This window comes from Corvus hawaiiensis, chromosome Z (genome assembly GCF_020740725.1).
Source record: "Corvus hawaiiensis isolate bCorHaw1 chromosome Z, bCorHaw1.pri.cur, whole genome shotgun sequence".
NCBI classification, from domain to species: domain Eukaryota; kingdom Metazoa; phylum Chordata; class Aves; order Passeriformes; family Corvidae; genus Corvus; species Corvus hawaiiensis.
The window spans coordinates 38,528,423-38,552,880 of NC_063255.1; the positions used below are offsets into that span (position 1 = coordinate 38,528,423).

The 24,458-nt window shown below is 41.8% G+C and overlaps 1 protein-coding gene across 6 annotated transcripts in view; it reads left to right on the top strand.

The window, feature by feature from the left end:
- The window catches only part of PTCH1 (patched 1), an 80,618-nt gene extending 66,758 nt beyond the window's left edge, over positions 1–13,860 (top strand). For 4 of the 6 annotated variants that reach the window (XM_048291197.1, XM_048291195.1, XM_048291198.1 and 1 more), the window contains 6 exons: positions 749–886; positions 2,828–2,970; positions 5,925–6,024; positions 7,329–7,583; positions 8,614–9,169; positions 10,645–13,860. In XM_048291197.1, coding sequence (XP_048147154.1) covers positions 749–886; positions 2,828–2,970; positions 5,925–6,024; positions 7,329–7,583; positions 8,614–9,168 — 1,191 coding nt within the window. In that variant the 3' untranslated portion in view covers position 9,169; positions 10,645–13,860. Of the gene's footprint in view, positions 1–748; positions 887–2,827; positions 2,971–5,733; positions 5,751–5,924; positions 6,025–7,328; positions 7,584–8,613; positions 9,170–10,644 lie in introns of those variants that run through there. The other 2 variants (XM_048291196.1, XR_007200866.1) reach the window with 2 other exon arrangements.
- Positions 13,861–24,458: the final 10,598 nt, after the last annotated feature.

A 24,458-nucleotide genomic window follows, 5' to 3' on the forward strand; every position in this document is an offset into this window, starting at 1 on the left:
TTATGCTTGATTCATTAGCTTATAAAATCATTTATTGTAGTGCACACTTTTTTTCCTTTGGAAAAGGCGTTTATTTTCAGAGTCCACCATTGCTTTTATAAGTGTGCCTTTTTTTTTTTCCTGCTTGTCTTTAGCTACTTTTAAAGTTGATTCCCCAGATTTCCTCCCCTCCCTTTTCCTCAGTTTTTTTTTTACAAGGTAGATGAAAGAAAAAGAAAAGCTTCCTCTTATATTTAACTGTTCATTTTGTCCATGTCAATTCCCCCAAATATCTTAAAAGCTCAGAGTCCCTCTGTAACCTGAGACTCATCAGCTGATTATGGCATTCACTTTCTTCTGGGCTTTAGACATCCTCGCTTGTATTTGCAGTTCTACAAAAGAGAGTTCAAATACAGATAGTTGAAAGATGCTTTTTCTGGAAGGATTGTCTGAAAGGCAGGTGAAAAAGAAAAATGTACCTGTTGGGAGTATCCATGATAAGGAGGAATAAATGGTTTTTCAGCTCACTGATGGATTGTAACCAGTACAAAGCTGGTGCTTCTGTTAACTGGTTCTCAGGATGTAATTTAGACTGGCTATTCAGCATTCATTGCCATTGAGAAAAATGAAACAAGTAAAAGCAGCTTGTCCTTGTGAATATAGGATGGCTTTGAGGAATGTGTCTTACGGAACCATGTTATTTTGAAATATCTTTCTCTTCATTGTCTGGAGTATAAGAAGTTACTAACAGATGTTTGAAATCATCTAGGTGGTGGTGCTGGCTCTGATGACTGTGGAGCTGTTTGGCATGATGGGTCTAATTGGAATAAAACTGAGTGCAGTGCCTGTGGTTATCCTGATTGCTTCTGTTGGCATTGGTGTGGAATTCACCGTTCATGTTGCTTTGGTACGTAAAAATTAAGAAACATTTAAAAAACATTTTAAAATAAAATGGTGACTATGTTCAGATCACAAATCCTTACCATCTCTTACCAGTGACGTGATTCTCAGGAGGAAAATGGTCACAGTTTTGTTTAACTTTCTGTTTGTCTCAATGGAACAGAGTGGATCCTGATGAGTTCCTAACTATTGAGTCAGTCTCCCAGGAGACAAGAGAGGACACATTAGCTGTGATACCTGTTTGTCTGATTGATGCAAGTATATAGAGAAAACAGAGATCTTAAATCACCTTGCTTCAGTCCAGACTCTCATGATCCTTGTCTGAAGCCTCATTGTTGTTGCTTCAGTGTTACACAGCTTTTTGTTCCTTCTTGCATGTAGATTCTCTACCTTGCAAAAGAGAATTCTTCAGAGGAGATTTTCAAAATCAGATATTGTGTCATTTGGTACTTCTGGACTTTTCAAATGGGAACATGTTTGAATTAGCATTCCATTTGTAAAATCTGCACCTTCTTTTCAGAAGCCATTGGCTAATAATAGTGGGCACAAACATGCAGTCTGGAGGAAAACATTTTTCTACTGTTTTTCTAGTGGTTTAGATGATGTACAGAGTTAGGGTATATAAAATATCCCTAAATGAAAAGAACCATTTTGAGAAAAACCACAGTGGAAGTAGGGTAAGGTTAAAGTGGAGCAATTGAGGTCCTTCAAGTGATGACATCTTTTTTTCCCCTGCTGCTACAGATAGTTAGATTTTTGGAAGTAATTGAGTTTGCTAGGACATGGAATAGTTTGCGAAGTGTTAGAAACTAATGGTGTAGAAGAGGAAGAAAAATGACAGCTTCTTAGTATTGAAGATTTAAAACAGGAAAATTGGAATAGAAAGGGACAAAACAGTTGTTTCTAGATGAGAAGAAACTAATTTAATTTACAGAACTTTACGGGTCACCTGTGCTTGAAGGTAATCTGCCAAGCAAACTGAAAATAGTGGTTTTCTCATATTGACACTGGAGATAAAAACTTTGGAATACATAAACAGTCAAATCAGTGTTGTATATACAAAAAAGGCAGTGCTGGAACTTTTAATACCGAAATTAATTGAGTTTAAGAGTGATTCACAATCCATTTGTGGGTCAGTTCTCTGCTATTGCTTGCGAATTGTGACCTTTGTTTTTTTTTAGTTCTGGAGAAGAGAGACTTAAATTCCAGTACTGTGAGGAAGATAGCTGCTTCAGCACATATCTTAATAGCCAGTAGGGAATTAACCAAAGAGAGCCCTTACTAATCACAGGAAAAAGATCAGCCAGGTTCTTGTTTTCTTAAACCATTGAGTCATACACAGAGTAGACAAATTCGTAACACACATCACCATTTGAGTGTTCTTGATACAGCTTGTTCATAAGGAGCTGAAGGGATGAAGGCCGTTCATTAGTCATATTGTTGCTCAGGCACTACCATGTTCAGCACTATTCCTAAGATAATTTTGTATGTACAGAACTAGCTTTGAAGTACTAAAAGTTTAAAAACCTTTTGGTTTTGAGTGAAAGTGTTAAACAAAGTCATAGAAGCCATGGACCCACAAGAATAAGAGGAGTAGCCCTGCAATTTTCACACCTGAAGTGCTTTCACCAAGACATGAATTCTTTTCAGGTGGAAATAAGGAAAGCTGGAGACAAAAGGCTACTGTTGCAAGCAGGCATTGCTTCCACTATTATCATGGTCTGACTCTGTCATCAGTGCTTGCTCTGGTTGTGTGACCTCAGCAACTTCTATGTGGTATGACTGCAGGATCAGGTCTTCTCTCAAGGGTCAGCCAGCTACAGAAATAAAACTTTGATAAACTGTCGTTTGGAGTAATTAACTGATGGAAAACTGTGTGTACGAGGAGAGAGGCTGTTTGGAAGGTTGTATGCATCAGTCTAAGGAAATGGACTTTTTTGTTTTACAGGCGTTTTTAACTGCCATGGGAGACAGGAACCATAGGGCTGTCCTTGCATTGGAACACATGTTTGCACCGGTGCTGGATGGGGCTGTGTCTACTCTGCTTGGCGTGTTAATGCTTGCAGGATCAGAGTTTGATTTTATTGTCAGGTAAAGTATTTGTGTGTGTTGACTTTCTTTCAAAAATAAAAAAATGTGCTTTTGATTTTTAGTCACTTCAGTGAATCTGTCATTTTGTTGCTATGCATGGTGTGTCAAGTATGCTTACATCATGGTCCTGCTTTCCCTCTGTTTTATTAACTCCTTGTTACTTGCTAGACTTGGTAGGGTTTCCATTGCTGACATTAAAATCTGTTCCAGGAAAATCTGACACTTAGCATGAAGGAGCACAAAAATGTCGCTCTTTAGAAAGTTTGCTAATTCTGGGTTTGAATTAGTTCAAAGCATCTTGTATTGTCTAGTATTAGCTGCATCTGACCTTTAGCCTTGAGGTCCTCCAGACTTCTTGTATGCACAAGAATTTGTATGCAAAGGACACGCGAACTTACAAACACTCAACTGTGCTGCAAGTGACTCTCTCAGGGCCTTCTTTTTCTATCCTTATGCGGGGTTTATATAATGAGGAAGGGGGGGGGGGGGCAGGTCGTGGAAAGAAAGCCCTGTTTGGGAGCTGGGGAACCATAAATATGAACACAGAACTTCATACTAAAATTTTGTACAGCAAAGCCTAAAGGCCCTTCTGTTTAGAACTACAAGCAGGCTGTTTCTTGTGAATATAATTAAGAATGTGAGTTTGTCAAGTATAGAGGAAAGCAAGTTTTTTCTTCAGGGGAATTTGAGAAGTGCAATGAAACAGATCCTATTCTATTCCAAACAACCTGTGGAGCTCTGCAGAATGGCTAATCTTAGAAGTAACACAGGCTCTTTGTGGTAAACTACAGCACACACACACAAAAATAATCCAAGCCCTAAAAATGGAACGGAGGTAGAACTGGGCCAAATAAAAGTGCTCTGAAAGATGGCTTAACTACTTAGGTAGACATAAGCTGGATAGATGACTAGACTTAACTGACATCCATTTGACAACAAGAGCAACGAATTGTCAGGGGCAGGAGCTGAGAGAATGACTGCTAAATCTCATCAGGCTTTTTGTTTATATATGAAAGAGATTTGAAGAAAGCAGGCAGTTTGCAGTTAGATCTCATGAAACCTACATGAGTATTATTACTATACAGGTACTCTATGTCCTGAAATAGAATTTTTTTTCCCCAAATCACTATTTTTTACTTTATTGTATTGGTATTGAAGAAATACAATTATTCTTTCAGGACCTGGTTTTGTAAGGGTTGGAACATTTTGACATACAGGTTACTGATAGATTTAACCTAAATTTACAGGGCTACATTTTTGTTGTACTGCTTTCCTACTTAACAGATGAGATTTTGGCACACATTTTTGTGTCATAGCAAATGGAAGATCGTAGCAGCCTTTCACACAAAATTTGGATTGGATGTGCTCTCAGTTTATAAAATGAGCCTTTCAACTTTTCAAATTCTGTTATTTTACTTTTTTTGGCCATCAGTTTCTCATTTTATAGCACAATCTCACTTTAGTTTGCTGTGTTTAAAAAACATAATAAAATAAACTATGGGGAGCCTGAGCATTGTTATAGTGGGCGAAGAAGATCCCAAACTTCCGGAAAGCGACAGATTAGTCCAGCAATGTGGAAGATTAAGTAAATTAACAGACATTGTATACACCAACTGGTCAAAGCTATAATCCTCCTGTTTATTCTAACGTTAGATGGATGAGATGCAAATGTTTTTAATGCCTGTTGTTGATCTGTGTCCCAGTTTAAAGTTCTGGTGGTTTATGTTAGTAGAGTAGATTGGCTTGCTGATTTTTGCTAATGCAGATCAGAAATTCCCAAATGTTTACAATAGCAGGATATTTATAGTTTTACAGGAGTCTGATATATTTGATCAGATGTGGAAACAGGGAGGCAGTAAAGTTTGTTGCCAGCTAGACAATGTAATCAGCAGACCCATTAGTAGCAAACTTGCCCTCTGTTCTTCTCCTTTGCCTTCTCCTCCAGGAATTTACCAAGACTCAGTCCTTGAAATCACTAGTTACAACGCAGCCTTAAGTTTAGTCTGAGCCCCAGCTGTGCCGAATACCAACTAGCAAGACTTTCCTTTTACTGACAGGTTTACCTTGGTATTCATGAAGGATCCCAGACCTTAGCCCTCAGTGGTGGGAAAGGACAACTGCTTGTGCACTTTTCTCTTCTTCCATAGTATTTCAGCCTTTATGTTTGAATTGGCTGACGCAAAACAAGAGTATTCAGAGATGCTAAATTGTTCAACAAAAGATTAGCCTGCAATGCAGCTCTGCCATTGTGGAGCACTCTTACTCAGTACAATGCTGAAGCTTACTATAGAATGGGCATTTTCTTTGCAGAAAGTGGGTTCCTGTGTTGTAAAAGCATTGCAATTCAAGCTATTTGGTAAAACTGGAACTCACAGAATTCTAGGCGTTAAGTTTGATTAATGAATGGCAAGGAAAACCCTTACCTGATATACTGTAGATTTAATTAGACATTCTGCTGTAACTTGCGGAAGCATTTCACAGTGGATTAGCTGCTGGGAGAAGAGGGCTTCTTTTCCTTCTACACTAAATTGTTTAAATTCTACACCCTTCACTTCATTTGTTTGCTTCTGCTGGGTTTTCACTAATGGGGGCCCCTTTTCATTGTATTTGTGCTTTCAATCCATTCAGCCATTCCCTGCACATTCCATATTTTTGTGTTTGTGTAACACATTCATAAATAACATTACATGCTTCCAGATTCTGGGAAATAAACAAATGTAATTTTTTTCTTTCCTTTCTCAACTAACACTTTGTGGAATATAGCTTCTCTAATTCAAAAGGTAAAAACCCCTATATCTTATACAGAAAGTGATACAATTGTTTTCTTTGATATTAGTAATATGTTAGAGTCAATTTAGTATCGCTATTATTTTAACATATGCAGGAGTAATTTGTAATCCCCTGTTTCTAACAGTGGCTATTCTCTGCCCCAAACCCTTTAAACTGTACTTCAGGTATTTCTTTGCTGTTTTGGCAATCCTAACCATTCTGGGAGTTCTCAATGGATTGGTGCTGCTTCCTGTTCTTCTCTCATTCTTTGGACCATACCCTGAGGTCAGTAAAATTAATGGTGAACAGAAAAAATAATACTATGTCTGCACTGCTGTCCCCCTCAGTCACCCACAATTTTTAGAAACTATTTTAAAAACTTTCTTGGATTAATTTTTTTGCTCTCAGGCTTTTAAATAATTTTTTATTAAAAGTGCTGTTTGTTATGTAGTTGGTACTACTCTACTTTTAAAATTTTCTTTAATAAGTCTTGTTTTAGAGGTTGCACTAAGCTAACCTGATAGTTATTTATACTACTAGCATAATGTGATCTGCAAACAAGTTTGGAAAATAAGGATTTCCCTCAATATTTTGCAAAAGATAGTGTGTTTTATACACATTCTTCCCTACCTCACTGGCTCTGTTGAATTCCTCAAAGTGTTTAGCTGAGCAGACCACCAGGAAGGCCTGTGTGGACCAACACACACAGTGGTGGTCCACAGACCACACCTTGATAACCATGATTGGTCTGCCAGAAGGTCCCCACTGTCCAGTCACCTCTCCCTGCAGCATTTTTCTCCCTCAAGTAGGGATGCAGGGAAGGCTTCACTTAGATGTTGATGACTTTACAGGACAAAGCTCAAATCCAGACTCCAGGTTCAGAGATACCAACATTATATTTAGTTGTTGATCATTAACTCTGGAGTTATGTGGGGTTATCTTTATCACGTGTCAGTAGAATCAGTGTGCTATGTTTCACATCCCTATATATATGTGTGTGCACAAGACTAAAACACAAGGTATGTATACAGCACCAGTATATTCCAGAAGTGTTTGGGTTCTTTTAATATTAGTAAAACAGTTTTGACAACAATGTGTAATCTCTTAATTCCTAACAGTATGCATGACCTGTCTCTTACTCAAGCAATGTGTATGTGTGTGTTATTACCATATATATTGCTGTGATGTGTGTATCCATCTCTCTTTGCAAATAGACACTGAATCACACTGTACCAACCCACAGAGGTGATTTTATGAAATCACTGCTAATGCTTGCTGAAGGGAGAGGGAAGCCCGCATATTATTTTTATTTTTATATTTACAAGTGCAAGTGCATGCACATACACACATAAAGGCACTTCCTGAGACAATGATACCTAGAAGAATCTGTGTAGTCCTGTTTACATACATATCCACTGATGGAGATCATGTCTTTTACACTTCCATTAATTTTTTTCATTTCAGTATCCATGTTCATCAGAAAACTGTTGCTAAGGTTGTTGTGGCATGGCAGGGTGTGTTTGTGTCAAGCACTAGTGATTAAAAGGGTAAAGCTAGCTGAATGTAACTGAAAGCATTGCTGTCATCAGGTTTCTCCAGCCAACGGACGTGACAGATTGCCCACACCATCTCCTGAGCCACCCCCCGGTACCGTCAGGTTTGCACTGCCACCTGGCCACACACATAATGCTTCGGATTCCTCTGATTCTGAGTACAGCTCTCAAACCACCGTGTCTGGCATCAGTGAAGAGCTTCATCAGTACGAGGCCACACAAGGTCCTGGGGCACCAGTCCATCAAGTAATAGTGGAAGCGACTGAGGATCCTCTCTTTGCAAGATCCACTGTAAGTAGCTTTCTAAGTAGCTTTCATATGGACTAGCAGGAGAGCAAGAAGGAGTTTTTTGGTGTGGCTTTTTTTTTTTTAATCGATCTATTTATTTTCATGGAAAACTCTTTCTAGCTGATTGTGGCTTTGTGCCAAAACCTGTTAGCAGGGAGTGAAGGTTTTTCCCATTCTCTTCTTTAGAATTGAGTTGGAGGTAAAGCGGTGGTACAAAAGCAGAGGCCTTTGGCATGGATAATTGCTGTTACATCCTATTGGCACCAGCCACAAGAGAGAGCTCTCAGTCTGTTTGATGACTGTTTTCAGAGAGAGGATGAGAGATTACAAGATCTCAACCTCTTTCACACATCTTGTGAATTGCTATCATATACCTCTCTGTGATAGTACATTTTGGGGAGAAAGATCAGAGTGAGAAGAAAGTAGTTCAAGTGCTTGACCAAATCTTGGGCCTTGCTGCATCTTGCCACTGGGTTGGCATAATTGCGATTTCAAAAGAAAGTGAAAAAGCTCTGTCTCCTACCCCTGCTGATGTTGCATGCTGAGCTGCAATGCAGATCTGGTTTTGTTCAGCAGAGGCCTAGAAATAGGTACAAGCACAGCCACATTTGAAGTTGGTCACGGTTTATTGACTGACATAGCTGCTGTGCTTCATGCTCTTTATGGAAATCAGAAAACAGATTCCTACAGTCTATACAAACTACCCTACTAACATCCTGTGTATGTTCCCTGCATGGAATAGACCCTTTTCCAAATGCCTGCAATTCTGCTTTTTGAGTTAAGATCAAGTGCTTGTCACCCATCCCTTTGAAAAGATGGACCAGCATGTAGGAAGCTTACAATAATGTTTTCAGCTGTCATCCTGTGTTTTTCTGAAGGTATGCTTTCCAGGTTTTAATAACTTCAGACAAAAACCGTGGAAAAATCAATTAACAGATTCCAGAACTTTCCCTTTGTGGGGTTAGAGCATCATTATAATTATTCTCAGCATAAAATATAAGCAAGCATAGTATTTGTTTGCTCTGCTTTGCAGAGGTGTAACCGTGCGTGTCCCTCTCAGGTGGTTCAGCCGGAAGCAAGGCATCAGCCGAATCCCAGGCTGCAATCAAATCCAGAGCCCAGCACACAGCAGCCATGGCGTCAGGGCAGACAGCCCAAAAGGGAAGTGAGGGAAGGGCTGCGACCACCTCCTTACCGCCCTCGCAGGGATGCTTTTGAAATTTCTACTGAAGGGCACTCGGGACCCAGCAACAGGGATCGCTCAGGCCCCAGGGCTCGTTCCCACAGCGTGAGAAGCCCGGCGTTCGGGGCCGCGGGCGCTGCAGGAGCAGCCTACTGCCAGCCTATCACTACTGTGACTGCCTCGGCTTCCGTCACTGTTGCTGTCCACTCTGCCCTGCACAGCCACAGCTCCCGGGGAGGGAGCTTTCCATCCTACGACGGACACCGTGAAGCTGGCCATGCACCGTTTGAGGACCCACATGTGCCTTTTAATGTGCGGTGTGAAAGAAGAAATTCGAAAGTAGAGGTTATAGAACTGCAAGATGTTGAATGTGAGGAGAGGACACCTGGCAACAGCTCACAGTAGGGTAGGTCCATCACATGTAACTGCAAGCTTTGGCTTGTGTCAGGCAATGGTGTGATCAAAAGAAAGAGGAAAAATGAAGTTCCTCAGAGGTACCTTTTCTTTAGATAGCACTACTTACAGGTCACACTGATCACCTTAAATGTGCTAACTATGAATATAGTACATTTTGCACTAGATGAGAGGATGGCTAAGGTAGTCCTCTCCAACACTGAGAAGTCATAGTGCATTCAGACATAAACTACTTTAAAAAGGCTTGCAAGATGGATAAGTATATCATACAATCCCAGTTTACCAGATGAGAAAAATGAAGCAGACATGTTGTGTAACATCTTCAGAGCTGTCCTGACTGCCTTTACCATTTCATTAGTTCTGTCTTTTGATCTCTGAATCAGGCATGCTCTAAAATGTTATATAAAATGACGTTTCTTAGGAGAGTGTAAAACTGCCAGCTACTTCAGGAGTTGTCATCTCTTGAATGAAATAGTTTGTGAAAGAATTTAAAGTCCATAAAGGGAATGAATCCCTCTGCAGGATGAGCCGAGTGAGAAGTGGGAAGTCCTGCCATGCCTAGTGCCCTGCTGCTCAGCAGGGTGTCCCCTGCTCTTTGGGGGGCCCTTCAGAGAGCCTTCCCAGTGACCTCGCACACTGGAGGTGTCTGAGCCGACCTCTGCCTTGCCAGGGCCAGCTGCTGCGGCTACTGCAGATTTGCATAGCGTAGAGCTGCCCATTGAGTTTTTACACTGAAAACTTTTTGGGGCTGTTACCTGAAAACTATTTCTCACTGTTTTCACACTGTTCTTCTCTTGGAGGGGAAAAAGGAAGTGTTAGAATAGTTACTTATCTGTGGATTCCTGTTTTTTCTCTTTGCTTGTCTGAGCTTTTTTATTGACAGACACTAGTTTGAGCAGAGAAAGTAATTTTATTTTGATTCTAGAATATTTTGCACGTACATACGCATGCATGTGCATGCACACACACAGAGTTTTGATGGAAATTTTGATGATAATTCGAAGTGAAACTACTTTCTGAATTATAAAATGTGTTTTCAAGCATCCCAAAACATAGAAATGAATGCTTTTAGCCACGCAATCTAGATGTATGACAAGTAATAGTATCCACAGTATAAGGAAATACTTGGGCTCAGCTTTTTCAAGCTGAAGTGCGTGGTAGTATGAGATTCTTAAGTAAGCTCAGTATTCAATGTAGCATACTTGTCCTCCAACTGTTCCTTGGTTTTGACTGAATTTGTCACAGGTATCTAAAATTGGGAACTTAGAAATTAAAGCATCTACATTTTTTAAATTGGCATCAGTATTTTTTCACCAGGAAATTAATGACTGAGATGAAAGCAGAGCCAGCATTTCCTGACTGGTAACTAACCACAAGAATCATGAAATGAGTTGGCTTAGTTTGATTTGCTTGTTTTTCTTGAAATTTGGTGAATGTTTGCTTTTTTCCCTCTCCTCCTTTGTACAGGGTAATAATTGAAGCAAAGAAGAGGCCAAAGATGGAAAACTGTATTCCAGAATTGCTTGAAGAGAAGAACTGCTTGAAGTTGTAGAAAAGGACATGCTGCATCAGGACAACAGTTCACTGTTACTGTAACCTATTGTATTATTTTGTTAAATATTTCTTTTAAGTATTTAAAAGATGTACACATATGTAATATACAAAAGAACAATGTAAAGTAGTATAATCTGGAGTAATTTGCCTCTGGGCAATGGAATGGGGACAATATTGTGTGCTCTTTGTACTTTTTGTACATTGATATCTGTGCCACAACTAAGCTTAATCTAGTTCTAAATTTCAGCATAAGTTGCTGCTGCTTAAATATTTTATAATTTACTTGTATAATTCTATGCAAATATTGCTATGTAATAGGATTTTTTAAAGGTGGTACATGTCTTAAAAATATTTTAAATTTGCGTATCACAACCCTGTGGTAGTATGAAATGTTACTGTTAACTTTCAAACACGCTATGCGTGGTAATTTTTAAAATAAGCAAATATGAAGAAAAGCAAGTTAATCTGGGAGGCTTAAATAGATTTAGCTATGTGCAGGTTTTATTTTGCTGTATGTGTCCATGTGTGCATCTGGAAATATGCATGCTTCTGTGTCTATGTTCCTGGTGTACTGTAGTTTCTCTTCTACTGTGTGTTAACACTTGGTGGGCTTACAAACCCACTGATGCTGATGTGAGTCTGGCTTTCCCTGTTAGTAGGAGCTAGTGAAAACTCTGTTGTTGTTTACCAATATATACAACTATAGACTGCCATCATCAAAGGCCCAACTAAAATACTAGAGAAGACAGGGAGTTGAGGTTTGGAATTATGTTTCAGTTCCCAAACCCTTAATGACTTGGTTCACATGACTTTGGTCAAGTCACTTAACTGCCCCATGGCTCAGTTTCTCATTCTGTAAAATGGTTATATTTACACTTACCTACCTCCCAGGAATGTGAGGCTTAATTACTGTTTGTGTAGTGCTTTGATTTCCTTTTTTCCCCTTGCAGAAGGTGCCAGGTAAGTGCAAGCACTATAACCATTATTTTTTTACTTCCAAAGGTGCTGGATATTGAGAGGTGCTGGTGGTTATAGAAATACAATGAGCATCTGCCTTATTTTGATACTGTTAATTGAGTGGCATTAGAAGCTGGATAATGAATTGTTTGATGGTGAGCCAGAGCTTAGCTGAGTCATTACAGCAATGAAAGCAGTATCTTTGGTCACCTTATTTTCATGGCAGGAAGGAGTTAACAGTAAGGGATAAAAATTAAATGGAAGGATTAAAAAAAAAAGTATATTCACTTTTTAAATAGAAATGGCTTTCTGGTGGGCCGGGACGGTAATGACATGTAAGGCCTGGGTAGTTCTTTTCTCTATTGTTTGTGTTTTCCCATGCTGCATCGGCACTTTTAATTAAAACAGCTAAACTGGGATCTCTTTGCGAAACTAATTTAGCTTTTTGTACTATTATTTTTAAACTAAAAGGGGATTGCTGCAGGTGAAGGGTCTGGAAAAACACTACAATCTGTGTTCCAGTTGGAAACAAACCGTAGGAACAAAGAACCTTAATTTAAAATAATGCAACACAAGTTTTCGTTCTCTCTGTCTTCTTTTTTCATCTTTTTTCTGCCCTTCTCCAAGCTGTTTTTTAGAGCAGGTAGATGTTAAATTTTGTATTCAGAGCCAAACACAACCAGTATTCAGTTTCTAAACACAGCAGTGGTAGGGCTTTTCTTTATATATATATATACATATATATATATATATACCTGAACAGCAGTGGCCAATTCTTTGATGGCAAAGTGTTTTTCTCCAGTGGCTTCAGGGAGTCTTCTTTGCCCACAGACCTTGCCAGCAAAACGAATGGGGATAATTAGAATGCACAAATTTCCATGCCTTTTTTGCTCACTTGAAAACACTTTGATATGAGGCACTTGTTTACAGATCTCCAATGTGAACACTCGAAGAGCAGGTGGCGAGAGCCTGGTGTCATTCCCGTGATACATAAGCTACTGTTTCAGTGCACACCAAGGGTTAATGTCGCAACTGCCTACTGGTCCAGTTCACTGTCTAACATGAAAATTCTTGATGACAAAAAGATGAGGGCCCCCAATTTAGCACTAGCAGCATAGTGACCTCAGATCATGCAAACTCTGCAACAAAACTGTATGGTACTAATTGGAAGCTGCCTTCAACCACCAAGCTTGTGCGCTTACGTGTCAGAGGTTGGCAGGGCTCCCACTGGCACTGCTGCTGCCTCTGTGCTGCAGGCTGCCTTGCTGCCTGCTCTTCCTCAGGAGGGAAGGGGCCCAGGGCAAGCTGCAGTGTCTGCCACCTGCCCAAGTCTTCCTGCGTACTTGTGTGTGGGTGAGCTATCTGCTGCTTTGTGCACAATGTAGACCTTCTTCTTCGATAGTCACATTGGCAAGGGGAGAACTCAGTGGCTGGCAACATTTATTTTGTTTTGGTTTTGTTTCTTAACTTTTTTAATCATGGGTGATATTTATATTTTTGTATCATAAGAATGTTTTTCTTACAGTATTTGTCATGCCAGTTTATAACAAACAAAATGCAGGGATTTTTTTTGTATTGGAAACACTATTACAGTTATGTTTTTACTGTTTAATGGATTTTTATTTGTATAGAGTGCTTACTAATGTTAAATAGGAAAGAGTATATAACATTTACATTATGGACTTGTTGTAGCTTTTAGTGTAAGGAGTTAAAAGGAAAAAAATATTCAAACTGGGTCTCATTGCCTGCCTGTTTGGTAGGAGTGGGTTTGTGTCATTTCAGTTACAAAGATAAAATTATGCCATATAATTTATTTATATGAAAATTTATTTTTGTAGTGTACATAGTAGTCATCAAGTCTTTTGACAGAAGTATATTTTTAAAGATTTTATATGTAATGATGATACCATTATGTTTTGGAACACTGCTGAGATACAATTACAGTGCACACTTTTTCTTGTAAACCCCGGGGAGAAAACAAAGTGTTTAACAGTGTTAAGAGAGAAAGAGAGTGTGAATATTCATACAATTCTGAACTGTGTTTTAGTTACCATTTGTGATCTAGTGTGGTTCTCATTTTAAGCTTTGAATGGAAATTGTACAAACTCTCTAAATATTAATGTTCAAACACTGATAGAAATTCTAACATGAATAAAAAAATATTATAACTTACAGGGTATGGATTTGGTTGTTTATGGAATGCTTCTTTATTTACTGCTGGTCATCTCTGCAGGTGCAACCATGCAATCATTCTGATTTGGAGCGTGAATCTGCGATCTTTCGATATTTGGGATGTGTGGGATATTCAGATTTGCCCATTTTGGAGCAGGAGCCATTTGCTACCCTGTCCAAATGGTAGCATGCTGGTCCTTGTCTGTTGATTCTGTTACCTTTGTTGCAGGTTGGGGGATAGGTTTACGACTGGGTTATACATGTCATTCTCACTCTGAATGAAACAATTTGTGTAGACTTCAAACTCTTTGCTAATATATAAACACTTGGCTTATATAAACACTTTATATAACGGTTATTTCTTCTTAGATGTGGGAGGAAATTCTTTGTCTTTTTCCCATCTCTGTGGTTGCTCCCTAAATTGGATAAGAAAATCAGTCTGGTATTTCCACTTTGTGGAAGAAAAAATAAACGTGCAGTTCTGAAAACTACAGCCATCCATAAGAAGGGAGACTCTTGACAAAATTCCCTCTGGGAAGCATGCTACCGCTGCCAGCCAGGGTGCAGGTCCCTGTGCCCTGCATGAGCCCCACTTGGCAGGGAGGAGAGGCTACAGTGGGCAGCAGAGTGAACAGTGTTAAGTAGCAACATCTGTCTGAAGTCATTTGCATCATAAACCTCGGTGTGGTTTCTCCTGTGCAGATACTCTGCTGAGCATCCTTCAAAGTGCCACAGAGCCAGCAGTCCTTTATTTTATCCTGTAACCCTTAGATGACTTTTTTACATGAGTCTTCTAAATTTCTCATAAGCAAAAAGCCCAAACGTGTCTTGAGATAATTTATAATTCAGCCTCTACTTTCCATGGTCAGAGGAAATACAAATACAATTTTCTATTTTATGTTTTCTGGAAGTTTTACCACACAAGAGAAAAATAGAGTTAAAGGACTTGAAATGCAAAACACATGTATTTTTGCTCCTCAAAATACTCCCCCTCACACCCTCAGGATTAGCCAGCCTGAGTCAGGTTGCAGATTTGGCTTTTGTAGATACCGCCCATGAGAACAGCGCTCAGTTAGGCCTTGCTTTAGCTCAGCTCACTCACTTCGTCTTCTGTGTCCCAGCCATCCATGGGAGCAGTTCCATTCACACAGCTGGAAACCATGTAAATAAATCAATACATTCTCTCCGTCAGAACATAGGATTTTTTCTTTTAAAATTCCATTTTGCATCAACAAAAGCTATTTACATTATATTACTTGTCATGTTAAGGTTTCTTATCATTTTGCTGTCAGTCTTATTAACCACAGGTAAGAACTTGATTAGATTTTTGCCAGAGATTGGCCGTATTTATTCAGGCCTTAAGTAAACATGTGCCCAAATTTTTGTTGGCCTAATGCATGTATTTAACAGCTTCAGGAATGCTGCATGCTGCTAAACTGCAGCAGCACTGATGTATGAACAGGTGTTTCATTTTTGTTAACTTTTACTCCCAATGAGAATTTGAGACACTGACTGTTTATATCTGAATATACCACTGCCAAATTTTAATTATTTTTAATGTCTGCTTCAAGCAATGAGAACAATTACTACTTTCCAACTCCATTTAATCATTCTTGTCTTTTTTGTTGCATACATGTTGAATCTTATTGCTAGAACAGAGTGCATGCCAGGAAACTGCACCACCTAGCTTGAGTAGCTTGAAAAAATACATGCCCAGTTTAACTTTCCCTGGTTAATTTCAGCTCATTAAGCACAAAAGCAAAGCAGTACTCTGCTTTGACCAAAAAAAGAGAAAAAAATGTATTATGCTGGCATATTTTACATATTTGATGCTGCAGATATTATTTTGCTCCTACAGACACTATGTAAGCAAAAGAAATCTCTCCCTCAGATACTCAGTTGTCTGCAGTGTCATCCAGGCCACTTATCACAGCTTTCCTTATGAACACTTCCACTCTCCATTTTCACAGCCGTAACTGGATGTGTCGCTAGTGTTTCTGCTGCCACAGCAGCTAGGCCTGCTTGCCATTGGTGCAAGATAAGCCTGCAGTGGAGAAGATTGTATTTAGGGTTAATGATGCACGGAACACAAGGCATCTTGTGTTTTAGTCTGTTCTGCTAATCCAAGCATTCTCACAGGCTCTTCTCCAGGCTTAACTCAAGCTGCCAGTTAAGACATGCTGGATCTGTGAGTCACCTAGATGAATTAGGATGTCATGTGTGCACAGGGGATACAAACTTTAGCACAATGGAGCACAAAAAATGTGGCTTTTCTGTTTGGTCTTTCCATCCCTTGAGCTCAAATCTTTGCAGCTTGCCGACCCTATGGCCCAAAAGACAAGCCAGTGGGGAAGACTACTGCCCTGGCTGAGCAAGGAACTTTCACAGGAGCTCAGGGAAAAAAAAGGAGAGCTTATGACCTTTGGAAGAGGGGGCAGGCAACTCAGGAAGGGTAAAAGGATGTCTTTAGGTCATGTAGAAAGAAAACTAGAAAGCTCAACTAGAATTCAGTCTGGCCACTGCTGTGAAAGATTATAAAAAGTGGTTTTATAAATGCTTTAACAACAAAAGGAGAGCCAAGGAAAATCTCCATCCTTTATTGGACATGGAAGGGAACAGAGTCACCAAGGATGAGGAAAAGGCTGGGGTACTTAATGCCTTCTTTGCCACAGTCTTTAACAGAAAGCCCAGTTATCCTCAGGGCAGCCAGCCCCCTGAGCTGGTAGACAGGGATGGGGAGCAGGACAAAACCCCTGCAATCCAGGAGGAAGTTGTTAGTGATCTGCTGTGCCACTTAGACAGCCACAAGTCTGTGGAGTCAGATGGGATCCACCCAAGGGTGCTGATGGAGCTGGCAGAAGTGCTCACTAAGCCGCTCTCCATCATTTATCATCAGTCCTGGCTAACTGAGATCCCAGATGTCTGAAGGTTGGCCAGTGTGGCACCCATCCACAAGAAGGACTGGAAGGAGGATCTGGGGAGCTACAAGACTGTCAGCCTGACCCTGGTGCCAGGGAAGGTTACAGAACAAATCATCTTGAGTGCCATCACACAGCACATACAGGACAACCAGGGGATGAGGCCCAGCCAGCAGGGCTTTGGGAAAGGCAGGTCCTGTCTGACCAACCTGATCTCCATCTATGCCCACATGACCTGCCCAGTGGATGAGGGAAGGGCTGTGGATGTTGTCTACCTTCAGTGAAGCCTTTGATACTGTCTCCCACAGCATTCTCCTGGAAAAGCTGGTAGTCCATGGCTTGGGTGGGTGCCCTGTTTGCTGGATTAAGAACTGGCTGGGCCCAGAGAGAGGTGATGAATGGTGCCACAACTACTTGGTGGCCTGCCACTAGTGGAGTTCCCCAGGGATCAGTGTTGGGGCCAGTTCTGTTTAACATCTTTATTGATGATCTAGATGAGGGTATCAAATGCCCCCTGAGTCAGTTCCCAGATGACAACAAGTTGGGTGGGAGTGTCAATCTACTGGTGCATCAGAAGGCTCTGCAAAGGGATCTGGACAGGCTGAAACCAATTGCATGAAATTCAACATAGCAAGTGCTGGGTCCTGCACTTCAGCCACAACCCCATGCCATGCTACAGTCTTGGAGAAGAGTGGCTGGAAAGCTGCCTGGTGGAAAAAGACCTGGGGGTGTTGAACATGATCCAGCAGTGTGCCCAGGTGGCCAAGAAGGCCAATGGCATCCTGGCCTGTATCAGCAATAGGGTGGCCAGCAGGATCAGGGCAGTGATTGTCGCCCTGTACTCAGCACTGGTGAGGCCGCACCTCAAATACTGTGTTCAGTCCTGGGTCCCTCACTACACGAAAGACATTGAGGTGCTGGGGTGTGTCCAGAGAAGGGCAGCAGAGCTGGTGAAGGGTCTGGAGCAAAAGTCCTGTGAGGAGCAGCTGAGGGAGCTGGGGTTGTTTAGCCTGGAGTAAAGGAGGCTCAGAAGAGACCTTACTGCTCTCTACAACTGCCAGAAAGGACGGTGCAGCCAGGTGGGATTTGTCTTCTTCTCCCATGCAGAAAGTGACAGGATAAAAGAAGACAGCCTCAAACTGTGAGAAGGGTGGTTCAGGCTGTACATCAGGAAGAATTTCTTCGTGGGAGGGGCTGTTAAACCTTTGAATGAACTGCCCAGGGAGGTGGTGGCATCAACCATCTGTAGCGGGTTCAGTTTGTAACCGGGCAGAAACACCAATTTAGTGTAGTGGTTTGGTCCAAAATACTTATTACTGTTTATCTTCTGTGAGACAAGAATTAGAAAAAACGCAAAACAGGCACCAAACTTGAAAGAATATAAAGAAGTTTATTAACAGACCTAAAAGAAGAGAAAAAATATTATACCACACCTTCAGAACTCTTCTCCTCCCCCCACCTTTTTCCCTTCTCCCACTGACAATGTAAAAAGACAACCCTTGAGATGTTCAGTCTGTTTACCACTTCAATAATAACCTTGTTCAGTCCGTTTAGGAAGAGGAGTCTCTCTTGCCCATGCTATGAAAACATTATCACAACGAGACAGCCGCCCGGGTTGGTTCTCTGCTCACATGTGAGTCCCTTCCCACGACTTGCAGCTTTTCCCACAACTGCTTTCGAGGGTCCACTCTTGAATTACCAGGGTAAAATTTTAAGGTTGAGCTGTTCAGAAACAAAAGTTCTCTTCACCCATTTCTGGGAGCATTTCATCTCTAAGAACAGAGCCCCTTCTCCTTCCCTGGGAGCAAAGGGTCTTCTTCATCTTTAGGACTATCTCTGGGAGCATCTCTAGGAACTGAGGTTTCTCCTTTTCCATTTGGAGCAAAAGTCCTCATCGCTTCCATCTCTCCCTGTTCAAACTTCTCATGAAATTACAGCTGCGTCAGCATCTGCCTATCTCAGCACAGGTGCTTTTGCTCACAAGTACAAGCTGAACGCTCCACCCCCCATGCCTTCATGAAATTACAATGGATACTCTGACATATAGCTTCACAATAGAATTTCAGCTTTAAGCATCTCCTCTTTCTCTTCCCTCAGGTTTTCAGCTCTTCGCAGCACTAAAAGGGTTAATCTCACCTAGGCCTTGCAGCTGGAATGTCGATTATCGCTGTTGGTCCCATGATCTTTTGCTGGACAGCAGGGCAGCTTCAGCTGAATCTTGGCTGCACTGGAGAGGGGGGGAGCTGAGCCACTCTGGCTGCCCACAGCAGGGCTGTGGGGGGGTTCCACGGCTGGAACAGGGCCCATCGGCTCCAGGATGGCCGTGGCCCGGCCCAGCCTGGCTCGAGCAGGGCCTGGGCAGGGCCCGCTGGCCCCGCACGGAGCCCGCAGCCACCTGTCCCAGCACGGGAAACGAGAGAGAGACTCTGCCTCGGGGTTTACTATTCTTAAATGTGGATCACAGAGGTGGTCACAACTTTAAGTGGCTTAAAGAATTGTCCATATTCAAACTGGCCAGCTGATAGGTTCTGCAAGGTCCCAGAGGAAACTGTAAGCACCCCTTAGCAAAGACATCACTTCCGGGACTGTGCTTGCTAACCCATGACAGCATCTCTGGAGGTGTACAAGAAATGACTGGACATGGCACTCAGTGTTATGATCTAGCTGACAGTGCTGATCAGTCAAAGGCTGGACTCAAATGATCTCAGGTTCTCTTTCAACCTAAATGATTTGGTGATTCTGACTCTTCGTTCAGCTCCCCAGCACCCCCACCCCCACCCCCACCCCCACTACTCCCCCCATCACATGCTCTCTGCAGGATGTCCACCAGGACAATTTGCTGTGAGAGAACCCCACAGAAAAACTCTTCTCCTCTGTGCTCCCCAGGCTCCTCACCTTCCTCTGACACAGATCCCCTCCTGCAGCCAAGCTGACCATGCAAAATGAGCAGAGGGACAGAGGGCAGCTGCTGGGTTTGGCACCAGGAGCTGTGGCCAAGCTGCAAAGGAAGACCCAGGTCCCCATGCCAAGACCAGAGATGGTCCCAGACGGCCCCAGGCATGCAGCTGGAATGGGTGGAAAGGCAGAAAGCAGCGAGGGCAGGCCAGGCACCACGACTCTGGGGCTGCACAGAGGAACATAGGTCTCTCCTGGGGGGAGCTTGGCTGCAAGGTGTGGGATATTTCTGGAGACCTCACATTATAGAAAGTTCAGACCTGAAATTCAGAAGAATTTCTTTCCTTGAGAGGGTAGTCAAACAATAGCACAGGATTCCTAGAGAGGTTGTCAATGCCCCGTGCCTGTTAGTAACTTAAAAAGAAGCATTTGAACAATGCCCTTAATAATAGGATTTAACTTTTCTGATCGGGTGGTCAGCCCTGATCGGGTGGTAGGGCTAGATGATCACTGTAGATCCCTGCCAGCTGAAACAGTCTCTTCTGTTCTGTTCTATGCTGTGTCATGCTACACTATTCTGAACATTTGAACATTTTATTATTTAAATAAGTATACATGGAGCATGGAAATTGCTGAAAAATCTGATGGGAATAAGCCATGACTCAGCAAGGGCATTTAAGAGCTCTAAGAAAATATTGCTTTTATATTGTCATCAGTGGAATTATTCATAGGTAAATCTGCAAACTTAAATTTGTATTAATCTTTAATGGTTTGGTCCATCAGTACACAGTGAAAACTGTGCTTCTGGTTACACTATTCATACTCTTCCTTTAATCCACAGTATGTGCCTTGGACACAATGGGTCATCTCTACGGAAGCGTCCTCTGCTGTTGTTGACTACAAAAGGTACAAAGATTTCTGACTGCTGAGGCTTCAGCTCATTCTTGAGCTAGTTGCATGTAGCTGAGGTTGAGAATCAAGCAAAAAAATGCAGGGTTTTTTTGCCTTGAGCTGTAATTGTAATTTAGTCAGTGGTACTCTTTAGTCAGTGGTACTCTGGGAGTTCATGAAGGGATTCACATACTTCAGGAGTCTTTTTGAGCTGCATCTGGAGCACAAGGAGAAACAACAAGCAGCAGATTTTGTTTGTGGGAGGGACCTTTCTCACACCCATCTGAAATGTACAGAAGAGTTTTGCTGGGATAGCCTTGTGAACTATAAACCTAGGCCTCCAGGTCACTGCCATTATAGACAGTCTTTCTCTTATCATTGTGATACTTTATAATTGTATTCTGGTTTTGCCATTCTGTATTAATTTATCACCTTTTAATTTTCCTTCTGTTTAAATCTTAGAAAACCTTTTAAGTCAAGAAAATTACTGCACCGTTACCTCTGTGGAACCAGATCTATGTAGGGCAATAGTTGAGGTGCGGGGGGGTGTTGTCCTTTTAATTTAAATATTATTTTAATCACAACACCTCTTTCTCTCTTTGCCCTTCCTCTTCCTTGCTTTCCCTCTTGTACATCCTCACAGGGATGTCAGCATGGCTCACGGTTAGCTAGTGAATGGAGCTATGACCACAGATACCTGTGAGATGCAGTTTGAATTGTTTCAAAAAGCCAATGAAAAGAGCTAGTGCAGAAATACAAGATCTGTTGTAAGATATTACAATTTTGATTTGGGGCTGGGCAGGCCTGAGGAATCTCAAAAAATAAATCCCTGTAAGAAGCCTTCAGAGCATATTCCCTGGGAAATTATTACCTGCATTTTTTCTGTTTTGTTGACTTTCTGTTTTGTGTATGTTTCACAAATTGTTTTATGATTCAGATTTTGCATTAGTCCAATGGAGAGTTTACATTTTTGAAAGCCATTTTTATCAGATATATTTAGCAGAAAAAATACTAATAGAGAAAGCCCAAGATTCTTCTAACAAAAGGTGACATGGGCTCTGAATAGTTAAATCCTTTGTTTCACAATCACGGTAAGTAACTAGGACCATTCAAACTGGAAAAATTAAATAAGAACTAAAGTAGGGTAGAAATTGGATGTGAGTGGTGCAACTGAAAAAAATACATAGAAGAAAGTTTGAGTTTTGCTACTAATGAGACTTGTTTCAGCTTGGCAACATGGGACCTGGATATTCTGTGTGAAGTAGTACACACACAGATGCAGTGGTGCTGGTTTGTTTGCCTTGGTAGATGCAGGGCAAAGGGATGCTGAAACACAGAGAAGAAAATAAGCTTGTGAGCTGTGTAGTAGAAAGTAAAGGAAACAGCAGAAAGAGAAATAGAGAGAACTATACCTGAGCCCATGTGGGAGGACTCACAAAAATTTCTTTAAAAGGTGCATTTGAAGTTTGTGTAAAATGACCAGGGGTGTCATTCAGATGGACAAGGGAGGTTTGGCTGTGCCTGCATGCTGAGCATAAGAGCCCAGTGTTCCTACACAGAGGTGAGGTGATAACTTGCTTTGGGGGATTTTTTTTTATAATGTTGATGCTGGCTTTTTGAGTGTTTTTCTATGCAATCTGTGTGTGTCTATGTGTGTGAGTGTGTATGATGGGAAACACACGAGTGTGTAGTAAGAACTGTGGTTTCAGTGTATGGAATTTGCTACTGGCAAGTTATTTTAGCATTGAGTCCAAGATAAATACCAGGTAGGCTTATGTTTTTGCATGTGCTTTTTTGTCCTGAAATGTATTAAAAGTCTCCCAAAATACAGGACGTTGCACCTTGGATTTCACAATTTCCTTGGGGCTGACATTCCCAGCGCACATTGTTTCATTTTCTGATTCTGCTTTAGTTTTTGTTGTTTACAAAAGGGAACCTTAGAAGAAGAGGCTCCAGAGAAGTGTTTTCCCTTGGTCTGGGGGCTGGCTTCCCTGACTTTCCCTAAAGAATTTTCTTCTGCACTGTTCTACACACTATCGTAGTCTCTAGGCCTCCCTTCCACAGTCCTGTTGTTTTGATTCATTTCTTTGGAGTACAAATAGGATTAAGCAGAATGGAAGGGTACTGACTTACTGGAAGTGGTGTTCTTAGCTTCCTTAATGTACATGTAATAGAAACAACAGGCTTTGAATTGAAGACACTGCACTGTGTCATTTAAAATTATTTTCTCTGGCCTCAGAGTACCTTTCTCTTTAAGGTCTTCTTTGCATGGATACTTGGAATAACACTTAATTTTTTCCCATTGAAATTGTGTGTCAGACCCAGAAGTGGGCTGTGACCCAGCTGATGCTTTTTTCCAGTTCCAGAGAACACATATCCCCTTAATAAGCACCATATTATTTCTCACATGCCATCGGACAGACTAAGTATGTGAAAAAGCAAAGGCTCTGGAAGCCCTCATGAAGAAGCACTGCAGTAGGACTGCTTAGGAAGCCATCGCTTGTGGGTCAGCTGGGAGTGCTGGCTTTTCCTGGGTTTTTTCTGGCTTTTCTGTGGGAATTTGTTATATGTGCATCTTGGTGGGTGTTTTTCAATCCCTGAACTCTGGTCATAAAATTATGGAATTGATAAGGTTGGAAAAGACCATTAAGATAATCAAGTCCAACCAGTAACCCAGCACTATCATGTTCACCACCATGTCCCCAAGTGCCACATCTACACACCTTTTGAACGCTTCCAGGAGTGATGATGCCATCACCAACAGAACAGCCTATTCCAATGCCTGACTACCCTGTCAATGAAGAAATTTTTCCTAATATCCAATCTAAACCTCCCCTGGTGCAACTTGAGGCAATTTTCTCTTGTCCTGTCTTCTGCTGCCTGTGAGAACAGACCTCCCCCTACTTTGCTACAATCTTTCAGGTAGTTGTAAGAAAGGGATAAGATCTCCCCTCGCCGCCCTTTTCTCCAGGCTAAACACCCCCAGCTCCCTCAGCCTTCTCACAGGACGTGTGCTCCAGACCCTACCTGATTTCTGTTGCCCTTCTCTGGACATGCCCCAGCACCTCAATGTCCTTCTTACAGTGACAGGCCCAGAACTGAACACAGCATTTGAGGTGTGGCCTCACCAGTGCTGAGTACAGGGCGACAATCACTGCCCTGGTCCTGCTGGCCACCCTATTGCTGATACAGGCCAGGATGCCACTGACCTTCTTGGCAACCTGGGCACACACTGGCTCATGCTCAGCACCGCCAGGTCTTTTTCCACTGGGCAGCTTTCCAGCCACTCTGCCCCCAGTCTGTAGTCCTGCGTGGGGGTTGTTGCGGCCAGTGCAGGACTCAGCACTTCTCCATGAATCACGTACCATTGGCCTTGGCCCATTGATCCAGTCTGTCCAGATCCTTCTGCAGAGCTTTCCTACCCTCTTGCAGATCAACACTCCCACCCAACTTGGTGTCCTCTGGGAACTGACTGAGGGGGCACTTGATCTCCTCATCCAAATATTTGATAAAGATGTAAATAGGACTTGGACCCAACACTGAGCCCTGGGGAGCCCCACTAGCGACTGGACGTCAACTGGATGTAATTCCACTAAACACAAATATTTGGGCCCAGCCATTGAGCCAGTACTTAATCCAGCAAAAGAGACACTCATGCAGGCCATCAGTAACCAGCTGTTCCAGGAGACTGCTGTGGGAAATGATGTCAAAGGCTTTATTAAAGTCCATGTAGACAACATCCACAGCCTTTCCCTCTTCCATTAAGTTGGTAACCTGGCCACAGAAGGTGATCAGGTTGGTCAAACAGGACCTGCCTTTCACAAACCCACACTGGCTGAGTCTGATCCCCTGGTTATCTTGCACATATTCTGTGACATAATGGCACTCAGGATG